The sequence below is a fragment of the Muntiacus reevesi genome, chromosome 22, assembly GCF_963930625.1.
Source record: "Muntiacus reevesi chromosome 22, mMunRee1.1, whole genome shotgun sequence".
NCBI lineage: Eukaryota > Metazoa > Chordata > Mammalia > Artiodactyla > Cervidae > Muntiacus > Muntiacus reevesi.
The window spans coordinates 22854924-22872174 of NC_089270.1; the positions used below are offsets into that span (position 1 = coordinate 22854924).

Here is a 17251-nt window from a genome sequence, read left to right on the forward strand (position 1 = left end):
AGTCATCTTACATTAATAAGCAATTTAATGGTAATTTAAAGACAATTCAGGGACTTCCCTGGTGGTCCAGTGGTTAAGAATCTGCCTCCCAATGCAGGGGATGCAGGTTCGGTCCCTGGTTGGGGAATCCTACTAAGTCCACATGCCACAACTAGAGCGCAGTCCGTGCTCTGAAATGAAAGATCCCCTGAGCTGCGACTATGACCCAGTGGAGCCAACAAATTAATAAATAAATGTGTTTTTTGGGAAAAAAAAATTCAATAGGGCCCTCAGCACTGCTGATCCGCTGTGTCTGTAACTCTCTTCCATACTTACTTTCCACTCTCAGAGACGACTCTATTTCACTTACTCCTCTCTTCTCAAACCTCACTGTTCCTTACTTCGAGCTATGCTTGACTTCTCATTTCATGGAGAAAACAGACTCAGTCAGATGTCTCCTTGGTCATCCTTACCCTCCCAAGCTACTAATTCTCCCTTCACCTGTATTCATAGACTGTGCCTGCCTTCCTTTCTTAGTAGATGAAGGGTCTGCTTCTGGCTAAGGCTGCCCCGTCCCCGCATGTCTGGGTCTGCCCCCTGTTCCACTCGAGGACTTAGCTCTGCATATCTTCCCTCTTCCCAATGCATTGTCTGTTTCCCCCAGTAGACCAATAGGGCTATTCTCACCAGCACACAAACATCCTGAAATATTTTGCACCTAAAACACACACAAACAAAACCTCTTTCGATCCTTCGTCTCTTCCCACTAATGCCCCTGAAACCTTTTATAACAAAACTCCTTCAGCATTGCTTTGTCCCTTTTATCTCCATGTTCTTGCCTCTCTCTCTTGAACCTACTCTAATCAGGCCTCATCCTCCTCAATCCACTGAGCCTGCCCTTTATCAAGATTATCGATGAATTCTGTATGGCCAAATCCAATGGCCAAGTCTCAGACTCTTGATTTGAAAGTCACATTCCAAATCATCTTCTCTTAATGACAATGTCAGATTCTGTTTTCAGCGCCTTCTCTCTGAAATGTTTTCCAGTCACTCTGCTCAGCTCCTAGAAAGGTGGCACTAGACTGTATGCACTGCTTAAGAGCAGAGGTGACTTTTAATCCTCTGCTGGAGTCTCCATGCTGTGACGAGAGCCAAGGACACAATAAGAGCTGAATAAATACGGGCCGAATGAATGAACATCGGCACAACAGGGACAGGCGCAGGTCAGAGGTGGGGATGGGCTGATGGACAGTTTGATTCTTGTTATTCATGGTGGTTACATTCTATAACGCTGCAGTGAACACGAAATGAATGAATTGTGAACAGCTGCCCCTGGGGGGACATCAGGGGTCAAGTTCCTGCAGCCTCTGCTTACAACATTTTCATCAGTGATCAATACCTAACTCTGTTTTATGTGTCTTTCTGTCTAAAGACACCTTATTTGATAAATACTGTTGATTCCTTAGCATAGAACTCATGGTGACGGCACTGAAGTTCATGCTTGAATGAAGCTCATCTGACACTCCATTTGGCTCATCACCACCTTCTTGTATGTAGGAAACAAGACAGCAATTTGGCGCTCTGCTGGGGAGCCATTTTAAACAGCAAAATCACCAACACGAGGGACAAAAATTTGAAAAACCTGGCAGCAAATGGACTGTAAAAGGGACACTTGTTCACAGGATGAGAGATCTGAGCTGGGAATGTGGCTCAGATGGCCGCTATTTCATCACTCTGCAGGTCAGGGAACGATCAGGATAGCGCCATGAAAAATGGATTTGGGGTTACAAATAAACGTCAGTGAGCAGGTGAGTTCACAAATAGTGAGGATCAATCCTCTCTCCCTACCTCTCTGGGGCGTGTGCGGTGCAGGCCAGAGGCTTTTCTCCTGGGTCCACCCATGGCTGCGTGGGTTGCACCGTGCAAGGGATCAGGTAGATGGTGTACTCCCCGGAGTAATCCTTCCTGGAAACAGGCAGGCAGACTATGGTTAGAGAGATGAATTTAGAGATTATTTACTTACCCAGAAACACCCTGAATTCAGTAGACAAGTTTTCAGATGATACTTGTGCTCAGCATCCAACCAAGAACTTCAGGAGTCTGCAGACACAAATTTCAGGAATTCATCACACTTGTAATTATTCTAACACACTTCAGAGTACTAGCCAGAGGTGTTAAATAGAGTTCTTTTCATTTATTCAAGTCCTTTCCATGAGAAATGCTGAGAAAGGCACACTGTTGATAAAAATCTAAAAGGTTCCAGTGAGAGCAAAACAGACCTGGCCGCATCCTTTTTACACCCCCGTGAAACTGACTTGACAACGTCTGTTTAGTGTTTCTTGTTACACATTCTGGACTGCAGAGACTTTCATTTACTGAGCCAGCTGCTGCTGCTGCTGCTCTGATTGAAAAGGTAGTGAAGGCCTGGGGGTTAACTAACCCCACTCCAGAGACGGCTGCCACCCCTGCTTTATTAGCATTCAGTTTCAGGACTTCTCTCCCAAACCCTCATCCTTTCAATGAAGCTGAAGAACAACATCACTTCTGGGAATTTCTGCGTTTACAGTGGGGCATGAGATTCTGTAGGTCGTGACCCTGAGAGCACAGAGCCTTGGTAGCCCTCACCTACTTCATTTCCCACACTTGTCATCCAGCAGCCCAGCCCCTGGCAGGCTGCCTGAAAGGCATCCAGACAGCCAGAAGTGGCAGAAAGATTCTTCAAGGGCCTTGGGAGACTGCCACCCACTGAATGAGGAGCTCAGGGCTGTGAATCTTAATTCTAACTAGCGTGATTTGGGATCAGTCCTCACTTTCTCCATGTTCCTTCTTTGACCATTTCTTTGGCATTATTTGTGTCTGTTTATTAGCAAAGTGATAGCAAAGATTTAGTAATCATAAATAAATAGCCAGCTTCCCTGGTGACTCAGGCGGTAAAAAATCTGCCTGCAATGCAGGAGACCTGGGTTCGATCCCTGGGTCAGGAAGATCCCCTGAAGAAGAGATTGGTTACCCACTCCAGTATTCTTGCCTGGAGAATTCCATGGACAGAGGAACCCGGCAGGCTACAGTCCATGGGGTCACAAAGATTTGGACATGACTAAGTGACTAACACTTAGTAAATAAATAAGTAAATACAACTTTCAGGACACAGCCTGGGGTCAGTTTAGTGAGACGGCCCAGGCTGGAAATGGGGAGACAGTCTAACCGTGCCTTTGCTCTGCTTCTGCCATGGCTGCACAATTTTAGACAAAGCAGGCAAACTTTCAGGACTTAGTTTCTAAGCTCCTTTGTGCCCTGGAAGTTTGTATGTCTGTAGGTCTGTATGTCTACAGTTTTTTCACTCGATCCTTATCTTCCTCCAAAGCTGGAACCAGCAGGAAATGAGATCTTGTATACTATCTTTGAATGACACAAAAATTGACCTGTGTAATGTGAATAGTAGCTCTTAATGGAACTACTTAATTAAGCAGAACTGTCCATGCCTGACTCCTGCTTTCCAAAAGTTAGGCCATTGCAAAGAAGCAATAGAGACACAGATGTAGAAAACAGATGTATGGATAACAAGGGAAGATAGGGATGGGATGGGATGAATTGGGAGATTGGGATTGATATATATACATTATTGATATGAACAAAATAGATAACTAATGAGAACCTACTGTAGAGCCCAGGGAAGTCTACTCAGTGTTCTGTGGTAGATGGGAAATGGGTTAAACTCACTTTTAAGTGGGGTAGATGGGTTAAATGGGAAGGAAATCCAAGGAAGAAGGGATATATGTATAGGTGTGGCTGGTTCACTTTGCTATGCAGCAGAAACGAATCCAACATTGTAAAACTACTATATTCCAATTAAAACAAGGACAAAAAGGCCAGATCCTGTTGTTCTTCCCCTTGAACCTGTAGTGGCTCCTGTTGCACAGAGTGAAAAAGTCCACACACTGGCCTTCAAGGCCCCACAGCAGCCCGACCCTGTCTGTTGTCATCCTCTTCATCCACTCCATTCCAGCCACCGAAATTTTGTCAAACTCTGGGACTTTGCCGGGAACCCAGATAATCTGCATAGTGAGCTCCCTTATTTCCTTCAAGTCTTTGCTTGAATGTACCTTCTTAATGAGGCCTAGGTTGAACTTCCTAACCAACAAATTACAAGGTCCCCCACTCCTGATTCCCCTTACCCTGTTCTCAACCTTTTATTTTCCATAGTGCTGAGTCAGACAAGCCTTAGCAACAATAACAACAACAGCATCACCTTCTAACATGTCATACTGTACTCATCCACTATGTCTACCTGTGGGTGCAGAGATTTTTATTTCGTCCACTGATGTATTCTTAGTAAAAGTTCAATAAATATCTGTTGAACAAATGAATGCAAGACAAATGGCATGGTCTCCCCGGGCTGCAGTTCTATGTTTCCCACCCCTGAATATGAGTTAGGTCAGTTTCTTGACTATTCCTGCAAATATGCCCAACACAGTCTGGAGGTAGGTTTTTAATCCTGTGGTTCTCTTCCCCGATTTTCTGAAAACCAGAAGTCTCCCATCAGTTGCTCAGCCTCCCCGAGAAGCCTTGGCCAGCTCCCCAGCTGCTATGGTCTCCCAACCCTAAGTAGCTGTGGTCTGATTGCTTGGCATGGCTCACGGTGTACACAGCACAGAATGCTTGGTGTTATTCTTTGCTTTGCCATTTATCTATGGATTTAATCTCCTTACCACAAATGTTAGCTCACAAAGGATGCTTATTCAGGAACTACTATGTGCTAAAACATGCAGTTCTGGGGCTTACCCTTGAGAAGTTCACAATCTAATAGAAATGGGACTCAGAGCATTATAATATGCTGAGCTGTGTTATAGTAAAAGCTGGAACAACACGCGAACCAGGAGGAGGAGATTCTAACACAGCATAGAGTCAGCCAAGATGTCTCGGAAGGATTGGTATCTGAGCTGGAGCTCAGAGGAGTTTGAGATTCGCAGGAGGAAAGGAGCAAGAAGGGTAGGCGGATTATAAATTTCTATTTTATTTTATTTTTATTTTTATAAATAAAAGCAAAGAGGTATGGATGGACTGGTGGAGTCAGAGATTGGGCACACATGTGGTTAGAAAGCTGGGTTTGAGGCGAGGCTTAGAGGGAAGGATTTGGGTGTTGCTCAAAGAGCTGGACTTCATTTGGTAAGCAGTGGGGAGTCAGCAAAGGATTTAAAGAGGACCATTTCTCTGTCTATAAATTGGGACAAGTACATGCACAATCTCATGAGGTTCTAGGAAACACAATAAAGGTTATTTTGTTATATATTGATTTCAAAGGAATCAGGAGGTACAAGAAAAACCTGATATAAGTCCAAACATTTGTAACTAAAATAAAATTTTTTAAAATTATTCTTAGGACAATTTGCCACTTTTTAATTGCAAATAATAAGATTTTCATGCTAAAGATATGTACTAATTTCATGAGCAACAAAATGGGGCTAACAATATTTACTATAGCCTCCATTATTCTTTTAATGCTAAAAGTTTTCATTTTGCTTGTCCTATTCTTTCCTTTTACAAATGGAATAGCTCACTATATTTATTCCAATCTCATTCTACCTCTATATCGGGTGTAGGAGAAGACTAAATCTTGTTATTTATTTTACAGGACATTGAATCATAAGGGGTGACATCTGAACCTGATAACTAGTGATCCTGGATTTTATACTGGTTGTGATCACTGGAGTGAAATTTTTTTATTATACTAAGATATTAGTTGGACACATTTCCCAGCTTCCTTTGCAGGTAGATGTGCCATGTGACAGCTCTGGCCAATGTGATGTGAGAAAAATGGATGTGCACCTTGCCAATTCTTACCCTTGAAATAAGGTGATCCCTGTCCAATTTATACATCAGAAACTGATCTGAGCTACATCTGTTTCTCTAGTTGCCAGACGGCTATTTCTGTCTATCCCACTTTTAAAATAGAAAAGTTTTAAAAGTTTTCTTCTAGTTTTTGAAGAAAAGCCCTTAAAGAAGCAGAAAATATTTCAGATTTACCCCTAAACTGTACTCACCTGTTATAAGAGCTTGTAGCTCGCCAGAGTTGATAAGGAGAATCGAAAGTCTGAGCACTCCACAGGAGCTGCAGGTCAAATTCAATTCCTCCGAGGTGGTCTGGAGTCAGTATGAATGACTTCATATCAGGGAGGGTGTGGTGCTCCATCACAAACTGTCCTATTTCAAGGGGAAACACACATTTATTTGTAAGTTTGCTTGTGGTCAATCCCCTACAAAAGCCTTGGAGCTGAATTAATATTCTTCTATAAAAAAATCAAGGTTATACCTACCCACTTGGTTCTGAGAATATATCCCACACTGGGTGGGACAGCATGGCCTCTTACCTCAGTCCATCACCCTACTCATGATCGTTGTTAGGGTCACATATATTTATAAATAATAATAAATGTGCCTTGTAGAAATGGCACTAATGAGCATATTCACAATAATATGAGTAGTTATGTGACAATGAACATTGAACACACTTAGCTCTGAACTCTAACCAACATGTTTCTTGGAGGTAGAAAGATCTCAGTAGTTCATAAATAGAAATATCAATTTCAGATTTAAAAAATCTCATTTAGGATCACAAGTCCTTTGTGGAAGGAGGTAATTGTAAACATCCTTAAAAGGTAAGGATTACTCAGCAAGACACCTCCACTCTCTGAAAGTACAGTCATTTAGTGTCATGAATAAATAAAAGTAGGCGAACTATTCTATATCAAAAAAATAAAAAAGTAAAAGTTAGTCACAGAGTCCTGTCTGACTCTGTGATCTCAGGGACTGTAGCCTGCCTGGCTCCTCTGTCCATGGAATTCTCCAGGCAAGAGTACTGGAGTGGGTTCCCGTTTCCTTCTCCAGGGAATCCTCCCAGGTCTTCTGCAATGTAGGGAGATTCTTTCCCAACTGAGCCATAGGGTAGCTCATTCTATATTAAAAGAGACTAAAGAGGTATAATAGCCAAAATGGAACCTATGGATCTTGACTGGATTCACTTTTGTTTTATATACACAGATGCAAAGCAAATATAAACAAATATAAAAATAGGTATGGTATAAAAGACATTTGTGGGACACAAATGGAGGGAACATGAATAGGAACTAGATGTTATTAGATTGGTGTGAAATAGCTTGCCCACAGTAATGCTATTGTGATGTTTAAGAGAAGGTCCTTGTTTCAGGAGGTGGCTACTGAAGTACAATAACTCCCCTGCATACGAATGAGTTCTGTTCCAAAAGTGTGATCAAAAATCCAGTTTATTCCTAAGCCCAACGAAGTCAGTCTAGGTATGCAACTAGCATAATAATTGGCTATATAGTATTATACTGTAATAGGTTTATAATACTTTCCACACAAATCGTACATAAAACACAAACACAGAACATAGAAAACATTTTTATCCTCACAGTACAATACCTTGGAAAGTACAGTAGTACAGTAAAATGGCTGGCATCAAGTCAACAGGCAAAAAGAATTAGACTGGAGGAGGAAGAGAAGATGGGAGATGACAGATCTAAAGGATTGTACACAATAGGAGATGAAAGGCAAGCAACAATTTTTCACTCAAGCCTGACACTGATGGTTTTGGTTTTGGTTTCTTGCTGTAACTAGGCACACGTTTGCATCTTGAAAGGTTCGTATGTAGGGGACTTACTGTATTTAGGGTAACGTGGCATGACGCCCACAACTTATCTTCAAATGATGTGATAAAAAAAAATGGGAATATGTGTGTGTGTGTGTACATACATGCACATAGCAAAATGTTTACAATTGTTGGTTTTGTTCTTCATTGTCCTATTCTTTCAACTTTTCTCTATGCTTGAATGTTTCTTAGTAATAAAAAAAAAAAAAAAAAACTTGAGGAAAAGGATGGCACTGATATTACCTCTGAATTTGGCATGGGTCTTGAATTCAATAACCAGACGGCCATCCTCTCGAATGTAGATCCTTATTATCTGAAGCCTGGCAGAGAGCACACTGTCCGTCTGGATTCCTGGTAAGGCAACCACACACAGAACATTCAAGTGAAGGCTTGGAGAAGAGCTCCCAGACAGCAGTCTACAGATGAGTTACCCCAGGGACACCTCTAAGAAGAGCCACATGCTTACTCGAATGTAACTTAGGACAGATTTTCATACTTGCATGAACATAGGGTCTATTTGGAAAAGATCCTGATGCTGGGAAAGATTGAAGGCAAGAGGAGAAGAGGATGGCAGAGGATGAGATGGTTGGATGGCATCACTGACTCAATGAACATGAATTTGAGCAAATTCTGGGAGATAGTGAAGGACAGGGAAGCCTGGTGTGCTGCAGTCCGTGGGGTCACAAAGAGTTGAACGTGACTTAGCGACTGAACAACAATAACAGAGTCTATTTAGAGATGTGTGCCTGTCAGCATTGTAAGACAGCTCATTCTATTCGGTTCTTTTTTCACAACTCTATTCTTCTGACAGTCTTTATACCTGCAGATGTCACTCAGAGCAGGTACAGGGTCCCACTTCAGAGCTCAGAAAAAAATGGTCCCTAAATCTTCTTACTATTAACTTTACACCAGGATGTGGTTACAGCATGCCTGCTTCAGACTGGATTTTCTTTTCCTCACCAGGACATCTTTCAGGACTTAACAGAACCATAACCAATGTCTTGGTGGCTATACTTCGTATTGAAAGCAATAAAGAATTACAGGTGAGCTTGTAGAAAACTAGTTACGCATGACAGGACATGAGTCCACTGTGGGTTTAATAAGAGCAATTGCAATCATGATACCCATTGAGTTCAGCATGACCAAAAACTAAAGGGGAAGCAAAGAAGGGGGGAAAGCAAGTTAAAACCCCCCCCAGCTCAAGAATTATCTGACCCAGAGTGTGAACACTCCCTGAGGTTATTTCTTATGAGAAATATAATATAAATAAATGATTTGACCTTAAACCATTTAACAGAAGGAAAGACTGTACTTTCCATTAGTAGAAGTGAAGCTCCATCTAAAGAAATCTACTCAGATGAAGTAACTCTGCCTCCAGTCAAGTAAATCACCACCAGGGATGGAGAGAGGAGGAATGGGAGCAATACAAAAAGGGGAAATGAGCTTGGGGCTGTGTTTGAAGTTGAGGACAGTGAAAATGGGGGAAAAAATTACAAAAAATCAACTCAGACCCATTGGAATGAATGGAGGAGAGAATCATGGAGCTTTTTTTTTTTTTTTTTTTTTTGAATCATGGAGTTTTAAGGGAGCTTCATGGGGCAGCAGTGGGAGAAGGTGGGTATAGGGAGGCAGAAGAGAGAGGCCTGAGGATCTTAGCTGAAGGGTCGTCAACCACCCAGGCCCTGGGAGGACCTCCTCTCAAGAAGAGCTGTAACATAGACAAGCCTAAGGTGAAGGTCACTGAAAAAATTCAGCATTGCAGTCTTTGAAATAAAAATGAACACTTTTAAGGATGCAATGAAGGAGCAAACTCGGTATCAAATGAATAAAGTAACCCAGGTTATTCTTGATATATTTCTCTATTTCTGATTTCAAGACCCTATTCTCCTTAAACAACATGAATCACATCATTTTTACCTAGGAGGAAATGAACATGACTATATTCCAAAAGAGCACACACTCATTCAAACCCCCAAAGGGGCAGTATGGGACTTGTCTATCACTTGCCGTCCTCTACTCTGGGTCCCTGCCTCCCTGGACTGAATTTATTCAGATGGTGGAGGCCTTCCAGCATTAACATCTACGAACATCAGTGTTTCAGAAACCACAGATCTGTATCCTTTCTACACTTTATGTGGCTCTCCTTTGACTGTATATAGGACAAGAGGATGAGGAATGCAGCTACCATTAAAACTCAATACTTAAAAAATAAAATGTTGCTTAAGCATAAGGTAAGACTTGTTGAGATGTCAGTGAGTGTACCTGTTCTCCAGAGAACAGTGTCATAGAAGAAGGAGAACTCCATCTCGGTGTGATGCTCCAAGGAGGCCCAGCCCCTGGGGGCCGTCACGTAGATGTAGGACACGTAGAGCGGCACGTGCACCGTCAGGAAGGACTGGGCGGAGTCTCTCACCTGCCGAGCAAGTGGGGTGCACAGGAGAGGGTTATTTCTCCCCGGGATGAAGAGCTAGATGAGCATCGCATATCGGTTCAATCTTCATTCACTCATTTAGCCACTTATTCAGTATTAATCAAGCACTCATGATTGTGCCAGGCACCCAGGAACTGGGTCCTTAGCAGTGGGAAAAAACTAAAATCCCTGCCTTATGGAATCTACCGTCTAGTAGGGGAGATACACAAATGTGAAAAATAAAGGTGTGGGAAATGGTCAAGATGCTTCTTTCAGTAAGATAATCAGAGAAGACTTTTTCAAGGAGGTAACACTTAAAAACACTTTAAAAAAAAATATTTATTTTTATTGATTTATTTTGGCTGAGCTGAGTTTTAGTTGAGGCATGTGGGATCTTTAGTTGCAGCATGTGGGATCTAGTTCCCTGATCACGGATGGAACCTGGACCCCTGCATTGGGAGCAGGGAGTCTTAGCCACTGGACCACCAGGCAGTCCCCTAAAAACACTTTTGAAGTATGAGAAGCTCTCCCTCCACTGATCATTTGCTGGAAGCCTTGGTTGAGATTTTTTTTTTTTTTTTTTTTGGTTGAGATTTTTAAGGCATCACAGTTATTCCCAAAGGATCTGGGCAGATCTGGGATCTACTGTCAGCACACAGTCCCTGGCTGACCGTAGTTTTCAGAGAGCCACAGGAAAGCATAAAGCAACCCTAAATGGGAGGATGCCCAAGTCATCCTAGGATGAATGTGAGGCTGACCTGGATGTCTTAGTGAGTACTCAGACCTTCTCCAATAGGAAAGAAGGTCATGGGATTTCGATATTATACTATGAAACTTACCAACGGACAGCTCACAGTTGGATAGCTTCCTATCTCATTCAATGCTTTGCTGAAATAATTTTGAAAAGGCAGCACCCCATACTTCTAAGAGAACATTTTTTCTGAAGGAGTTCCTTTTATTGCCATTAATTCAGCTCTATCATTTTCATTTTACTACGCAATTAACAAAACTTGGATTGAAACATAATAAAATATGAGCAGAAGACTTCATGGAGAAGCTGTGTATGTGAATGAGGGAGTTGGTTTATTCATTATTCATTTATTCAATATTTTGAGATGTATATTGTATTTTCTGTCATAAATACATATTTCCTTTATAACAAAAAAGCTTACTTTAAAATAATTATATTTTGTCATTGGCTAAATGTGATAATACATTATAGAACTTACATACAATTTTGTTTGAATATACAATGTAACATGTTTCCATGGGTAGTTAAGGGAAACAGCCAAGTGCTTTATCAATATTTATGACACTGAAACTTTATTTTTCCAAAGTATTCTTTCATATTCAAAGTTGTCAGGGACTTAAAGTTGGATTCCAAGTTCTTCAAAAGGCTCCGCTAATTCCTTATGCACTTAAAAATCTTTTGTGAAAATCTTACTCTGTCTTCTTTAGGAAATTTTCTGATTTTATCTGGATCTCACATCATGTTCTGTCCCCTCATGTACAGGTTTTACTAAATACACTTGCCCTAATTTCACCATTGCTCATGTTAGAACCTCCATAAATTTTCTAGTTGACTGGTAAAATTATTTTTCCTCTGTTTCCATTTATTCTCTATTAACCTTCATATTACTTATTAATCCTTAGGGAAAAAAAACTCTTATAAATATTTACTGTGCAACTCTTTTGTGTCAGACCTTGTGCTAGATGCTGTCTCACTTTGAGATGACTAGTGACCATTTCAGATGAGGTTCATTGAGGTTAAGTCTTGTCTAATTCTGCCAATATTTGATAAAGAAAGATATGAACTAGGGTGGGTTTTAAGTTGTACACTCTACCATATACCACTTGTTTCATCTATTTTTAAAGAAACAGACAGCAAAGAAGTACTTCTGTGGTATATACGTATTGGTTTAAAAAGTGGGACATATATAATAAGAATTTCTTGTCTTTTTGATTTTTAAGCATATTCTGAATAAAGATATCCAAAACTATAATTAAAGTTAGGGAGAAGAAAGAATAATAATTTCTGAGGGGCCAAAGAAGGAACCAATCACAGAGTTTTGCATATTTGAAAGTGAATGTAAGTTATGCAACTGCAGAAGTACAAAGGAAACCTCAGAATGCCTTAAAATTCTATTCAGTAGAGGGCGATAGTGTATACAAAATAAGAATTAACCAAACCAAGAGGCATCTCAAGGAAACAAGTAGTGTATACAAAATAAGAATTAACCAAACCAAGAGGCATCTCAAGGAAACAAGTAGTGTATACAAAATAAGAATTAACCAAACCAAGAGGCATCTCAAGGAAACAAATTTCAATCAAAGAAACTTTCCTAAAATGATTATGCATAATTCCGTCTATAGGTTCCCCTCTTTCAGTGTGGTTGAACCTGATTTGAAGTGAAAAACAAATATTTGATTTTCTTAGTTTATTGAGATAACTACTCAAAATTGGGTAGTGTCTGCTTTAAAATTGTTCTTCCCATGAGGCTGCATTAGCCTGGTCCCTTTGATATTAATGGCCCTCCTACGACTGTGACTTCTTGCTATAATGTTTTATTTTGTTGGGCTTTCCTAGTGGCTCAGACGGTAAAGAATCTGCCTGTAATGTGGGAGATCCAGGTTTGATCCCTGAGTTGGGAAGATCCCCAGGAGAAGGGAATGGCTACCCACTTCAATATTCTTGCCTGGAAAATCCCATGGACAGAGGAGCCTGGCAAGCTAGAGTCCATGGGGTCACAAAGAGTCAGACATGACTGAGTGAGAAAAGACTTTCTTTATTACTGATGTTTAAGGACTTTTAACCATAAGTTTGGAATAGGTATGACAGCAAGGTGTTTTAAACAGTTGTCATGATGCTTGGGACAACAGTGCTTTACTTGCCTGCTGAAAGACAGGGAACTTCTGTCATTTTAACTCATTTCCCCGTTCGGGGAAAACACATCGACTTAGCCATAACCTTCCCATCGAGGTAAACCTTTTTGACTTTCCAAAATATGCATGCTCAGTTGCTCAGTTGTGTTGCACTCTTTGCGGGCCCATGGACTGTAGCCCACCAGGGTCCTCTGTCCATGGGATTTTCCAGGCAAGAATACTGGAATGGGTTGCCATTTCCTTCTCCGGGGGAATCTTCCTGACTCAGGGATCAAACCTTTGTCTCCTGCATTGGCAGGTGGGTTCTTTACCACTAAGCCACCTGGGAAGCCCTTTCCAAACTACACCCAGAGGAAAAGACATATATACCTAGAGAAGTAAGACTATTAGATTTTTATATAAATGAGTGCCAGACAGCTAATTTTCTTCAACTTAATTTAAACATTTTTCCATATTAATTTTCTAATTAGCTGACTGAGAGGACTCGGGGGGCTTGCTCTAGCCATGATGCTGCTAAGGTCTCTTTTGAAGGATTTAGAAAGAAGAGTCCCTTGGTTGGTGCAGTTCTGGGAGCAACTGGGTATTAAAGTGCTTCAGTTCAATGAATGAACAAGCTTTAACATGATACCCAGGTGCACGCAGCCTTCAGACAGAGCCCTGGGGCACCCACCTGGAAGTCGGCGGTTACAGACCCCCCACAGACGTCAATCAGCTCCGTCATGTCATAATAGGCATCAAACGTCCAGACGCAGCTCTTCAGGTTCAGGTGTTTGTAGAGCTGGATGGTCTTTGGCTCCCGCACGCTGGAGTCAAACTGGAAGGGGCGGTCATAGCCAGGCCCCAGTGCTATGCTGTCATGGACCCTGTCGTCCAGGAACCCTGCCTCTGCGGGGGAGGGAGAAGCAAGGAACAGTAATCCAGTCTGTGGACCTGCTCTTCACCAGCTTCCCGGGAGCTGGGGAGAGAGGGAGAGCGGACACATCCTTTGGACACCCAGAGAGAGCTTTCCCTTCTTCTGAGATGAGTAATAGAGCTCCCCAGGGCTCCCAGGCTTCCCTGGCGGCTCAGACGGTAAAGAATCTGCCTGAGACGTGGAAGACCCGGGTTCGATCCCTGGGTTGGGAAGATCCCCTGGAAAAGGGAATGGGAACCCACTCCAGTATTCTTGCCTGGAGAATTCCATGGACAGAGGACCCTGGCAAGCTATAGTCCATGTGGTTGCAAAGAGCTGGACACGACTGAGCGACTAACTAACTAACTACCCAGGGCTCCCAATACAAGCTCAGTGAGAAGGCGAGGGGAGTTTGTCATCTTGCCTGTTGCCACGTGTTAAACAGAGTGACTGTGTTCACAGGCTCAGGGAAGATGCTACAGGAGCCAGGGAAGAAAAGATGAATGGATGAGACCATAAATGAAGAAGTCAATGCCTGGTGGCCCTGTGTATCTCTTGGAAAAGACAACACCGTAAAGCCTTGCCTGTCACACCTGCCCAGACTGGTTCTATGCTTCACAATCAGTCCTTGAAGAAATGGATTTACTATATGGAGAGTCTATTGGTGAATTATTCTTTCTCAAGACTGATTTTTTTAAAAAAAAAAAATAGCTTTTATGGGGAGCTAGTAAACAAACATCTGACTACCTCCTCCCCCGCCTCCTATGGTTTCTGAACTCTTGCAGAAAAAAAAGTCTTAATTCTGTGTTAATGAGTAAATAGCTCACTAATGATGCTTGACTAAGCTTCCCTTGCTACAGGCAAAAATTATTGGATCAAATGCTGCCAAGCAACTGAACTGTTCTATGTTAATGAAGACCTTTATGCAGAAGAGAGCTGAATACAGACACAACTTTAGAATAGTAGGGTTAAACTTTGTACAGTCCTGAAAGCAACTATATATAATATTCTGAAAGAGTTGATCCATTTCTCAGAATGTTTGACACCAGCACACAACCCTCTGCACCACAAGGACTAGGGTGTTAATGAATATGTATTGAAGCTAATCGTGTTTAAGTAAGAAGAGGTGCAAACTTTCAGCCTATAGACATGGTATGTTTCTTCCACTAGCTTGCATATGCAGACCAATTAAACTTTCATCTGTAGCCCAGTGACTTAGGAATCATTCACACTCCACTAATTCCTACTGTATCAAGACCATCACTACCCAGAGTGATGCTTAATGAATATGGAAGAGCACACAAATGCTTTCCTGTCTTCAAAAATACTGTTAAATGATTCATCAGTTGCAAAGAGAGGAAATGCACATTTAATGTGCACTTGCTAAGGTGAATGGAAATGGACAGGATTCTTTGTAAACTAAAACGTCTGCCCTGGTGAACACAGAGATGTGCTGCCTCAGTTGTCAGCGCCCTTGGGTCTGGATCACCTGCAGAGCCCCAAGTCACGCACTTGCTCAAGCAGCCTGCCATCCAAGGACTGAGCGAGGTGGGGCAAAGAGGTCTGCCCACTGGGGCTGGAAGCAGGACACGTTGGACAGCTGGGTTCTCTCCAGAGTTCCCTGTAAGAACTGGTTGTGGCTTCATTGGCCACACTGCAGGCTGACTTCTCCCCCTGCCCAGTCCTGCTTCCTCCCCTTTCCTTTAGGAGATGTGGATGCCCAATAAACATCTCATACCCCAAACTCCACCTTGGCTACTGCTCCTGGAGAACCATTCTATAATATCTACCATTGCACAGGAGCTTTATAAAATGCTGAGAGCATGGAAACCAAGTGCAGGAGAAGGAAGGAGCTAAAATTGACCAGGACGGGGGGTTTTAAAATTGTCGACACATTCAATCCCTACCTTGTTTGGGAGCAATCATTCTCCTCATGTGATAGATGAGAAAGCAGTTGGCTCAGAGCTGTCCAGCTATTTTTGTTCAGTAGTACAGAGAATGGAATAAGGATATGAACCTGTCAGTTTGATTCCAAGGTCCTTGTTTTTTCCTGTTCATGTCACTGTCCGAGATGCCTATGTTTGGCTGCTTGCTGATGAGCAAATTCACTACCCATGCAGATTTTGAGGACCAGAAAACATGAAACGCAGAGTTCACTTAGCCACATCCCTAAGGGTCATCGTGCTGGGCTGGCCACACTGACAGGGAAGTCTCTCCCCTCACCTGAGATGCCTCTCAAGTCCCGGGTGGTGACGAGATTGGAGCAGACGTGTTGGTGCCTGTAGATGGACTCAGATAGAAGAAAATGCAGGTTGTGCAGCGGCATGGTGGAGATGAGTGGCAGCATTCCATCCTGGTGTGGAATCTGCACGGAAATGTGGATTCTGGGGGGGGGAAACAAGAGTGGAAATCAGGGCTCTTAGGTGTCTGCGATAAGCAGCTAGTATGGTACACTGTGTACATGTGTGCTCAATTACTCAGTCGTGCCTGACTCTTTGAGACCCCATGGACTGTAGCCCATCATCTCCTCTGTCCATGGGATTCTCCAGGCAAGACTACTGGAGTGGGTTGCCATGCCCTCCTCCAGGGGATCTTCCCCACCCAGGGATCGAGCCCTTACCTCTTATGTCTACCTGCACTGGCAGGCAGGTTCTTTAGCATCAGTGCCACCTGGGAAGCCCCCAGTATGGTACATTGCTTTCTTATAACTCAGTTTTTCTTCACCAATGAATTTACCAGTTTTTTTTTTCTTTCTGAAGATTTCCATGCCGGAGTTCTCTCTGTACACAAGGGTACAATGTGCATGCAGGGTTATTTTCCTCCCTCCAGCCCCTGGGAGGTCCTCCAGACTCAGGACTGATAGCAATCGAGAATCATAGATTTTTTTGTGTGTACAAGAAAAGATAACATCGCAACCATAAATTATAGCTTTCTTCTGCTTTAAAAGGAAGCTTTGTTTCCTCATGAGCTAGAGCCGAGTGGATGGTACAGGCATGGCTGAATTTCTCTGTCACAATGAGTGTCTGTGGAGGTTGTGGAGGGTTACCACAGAATTTTCTAAAGTATTTGTGCCCACAAGACATCACTGAGCTCTTAAACTTTAAGGCCGGTATCCCTACCCAGGAAAAAAGCCTAGAAATGGTAATACTCCACTATTCAATAGTCGTGGGGCTTCCCAGGTGGTGCTAGTGGTAAAGAATCCATCTGCAATGCAGGAGACCAAGAGATGTAGATCCGATCCCTGGGTTGGGAAGATCCCCTGGAGGAGGGCATGGCAACCCACTCCAGTACTCTTGCCTGGAGAACCCCATGGACAGAGGAGCCTGATGGGCTACAGTCCATGGGATTGCAGAGTCGGACATGACTGAGTGAATAAGACACACATGGTCTCTTCCCAACTTAAAAAGCCTTCCCTTCCCAA

At 42.5% G+C, this 17251-nt stretch overlaps 1 protein-coding gene across 1 annotated transcript in view; it reads right to left on the bottom strand.

Annotated features, from left to right (window-relative positions):
* FRAS1 (Fraser extracellular matrix complex subunit 1) overlaps positions 1 to 17251 on the bottom strand; it is a 506878-nt gene that overhangs the window by 17217 nt on the left and 472410 nt on the right. The window contains exons 65-70 of the mRNA XM_065913973.1: positions 16054 to 16214; positions 13609 to 13823; positions 9908 to 10058; positions 7889 to 7996; positions 6021 to 6180; positions 1828 to 1944 (exon numbers count right to left, since the gene is read on the bottom strand). Of these exons, the coding sequence (XP_065770045.1) occupies positions 1828 to 1944; positions 6021 to 6180; positions 7889 to 7996; positions 9908 to 10058; positions 13609 to 13823; positions 16054 to 16214 (912 nt within the window). The remainder of the gene's footprint in view (positions 1 to 1827; positions 1945 to 6020; positions 6181 to 7888; positions 7997 to 9907; positions 10059 to 13608; positions 13824 to 16053; positions 16215 to 17251) is intronic.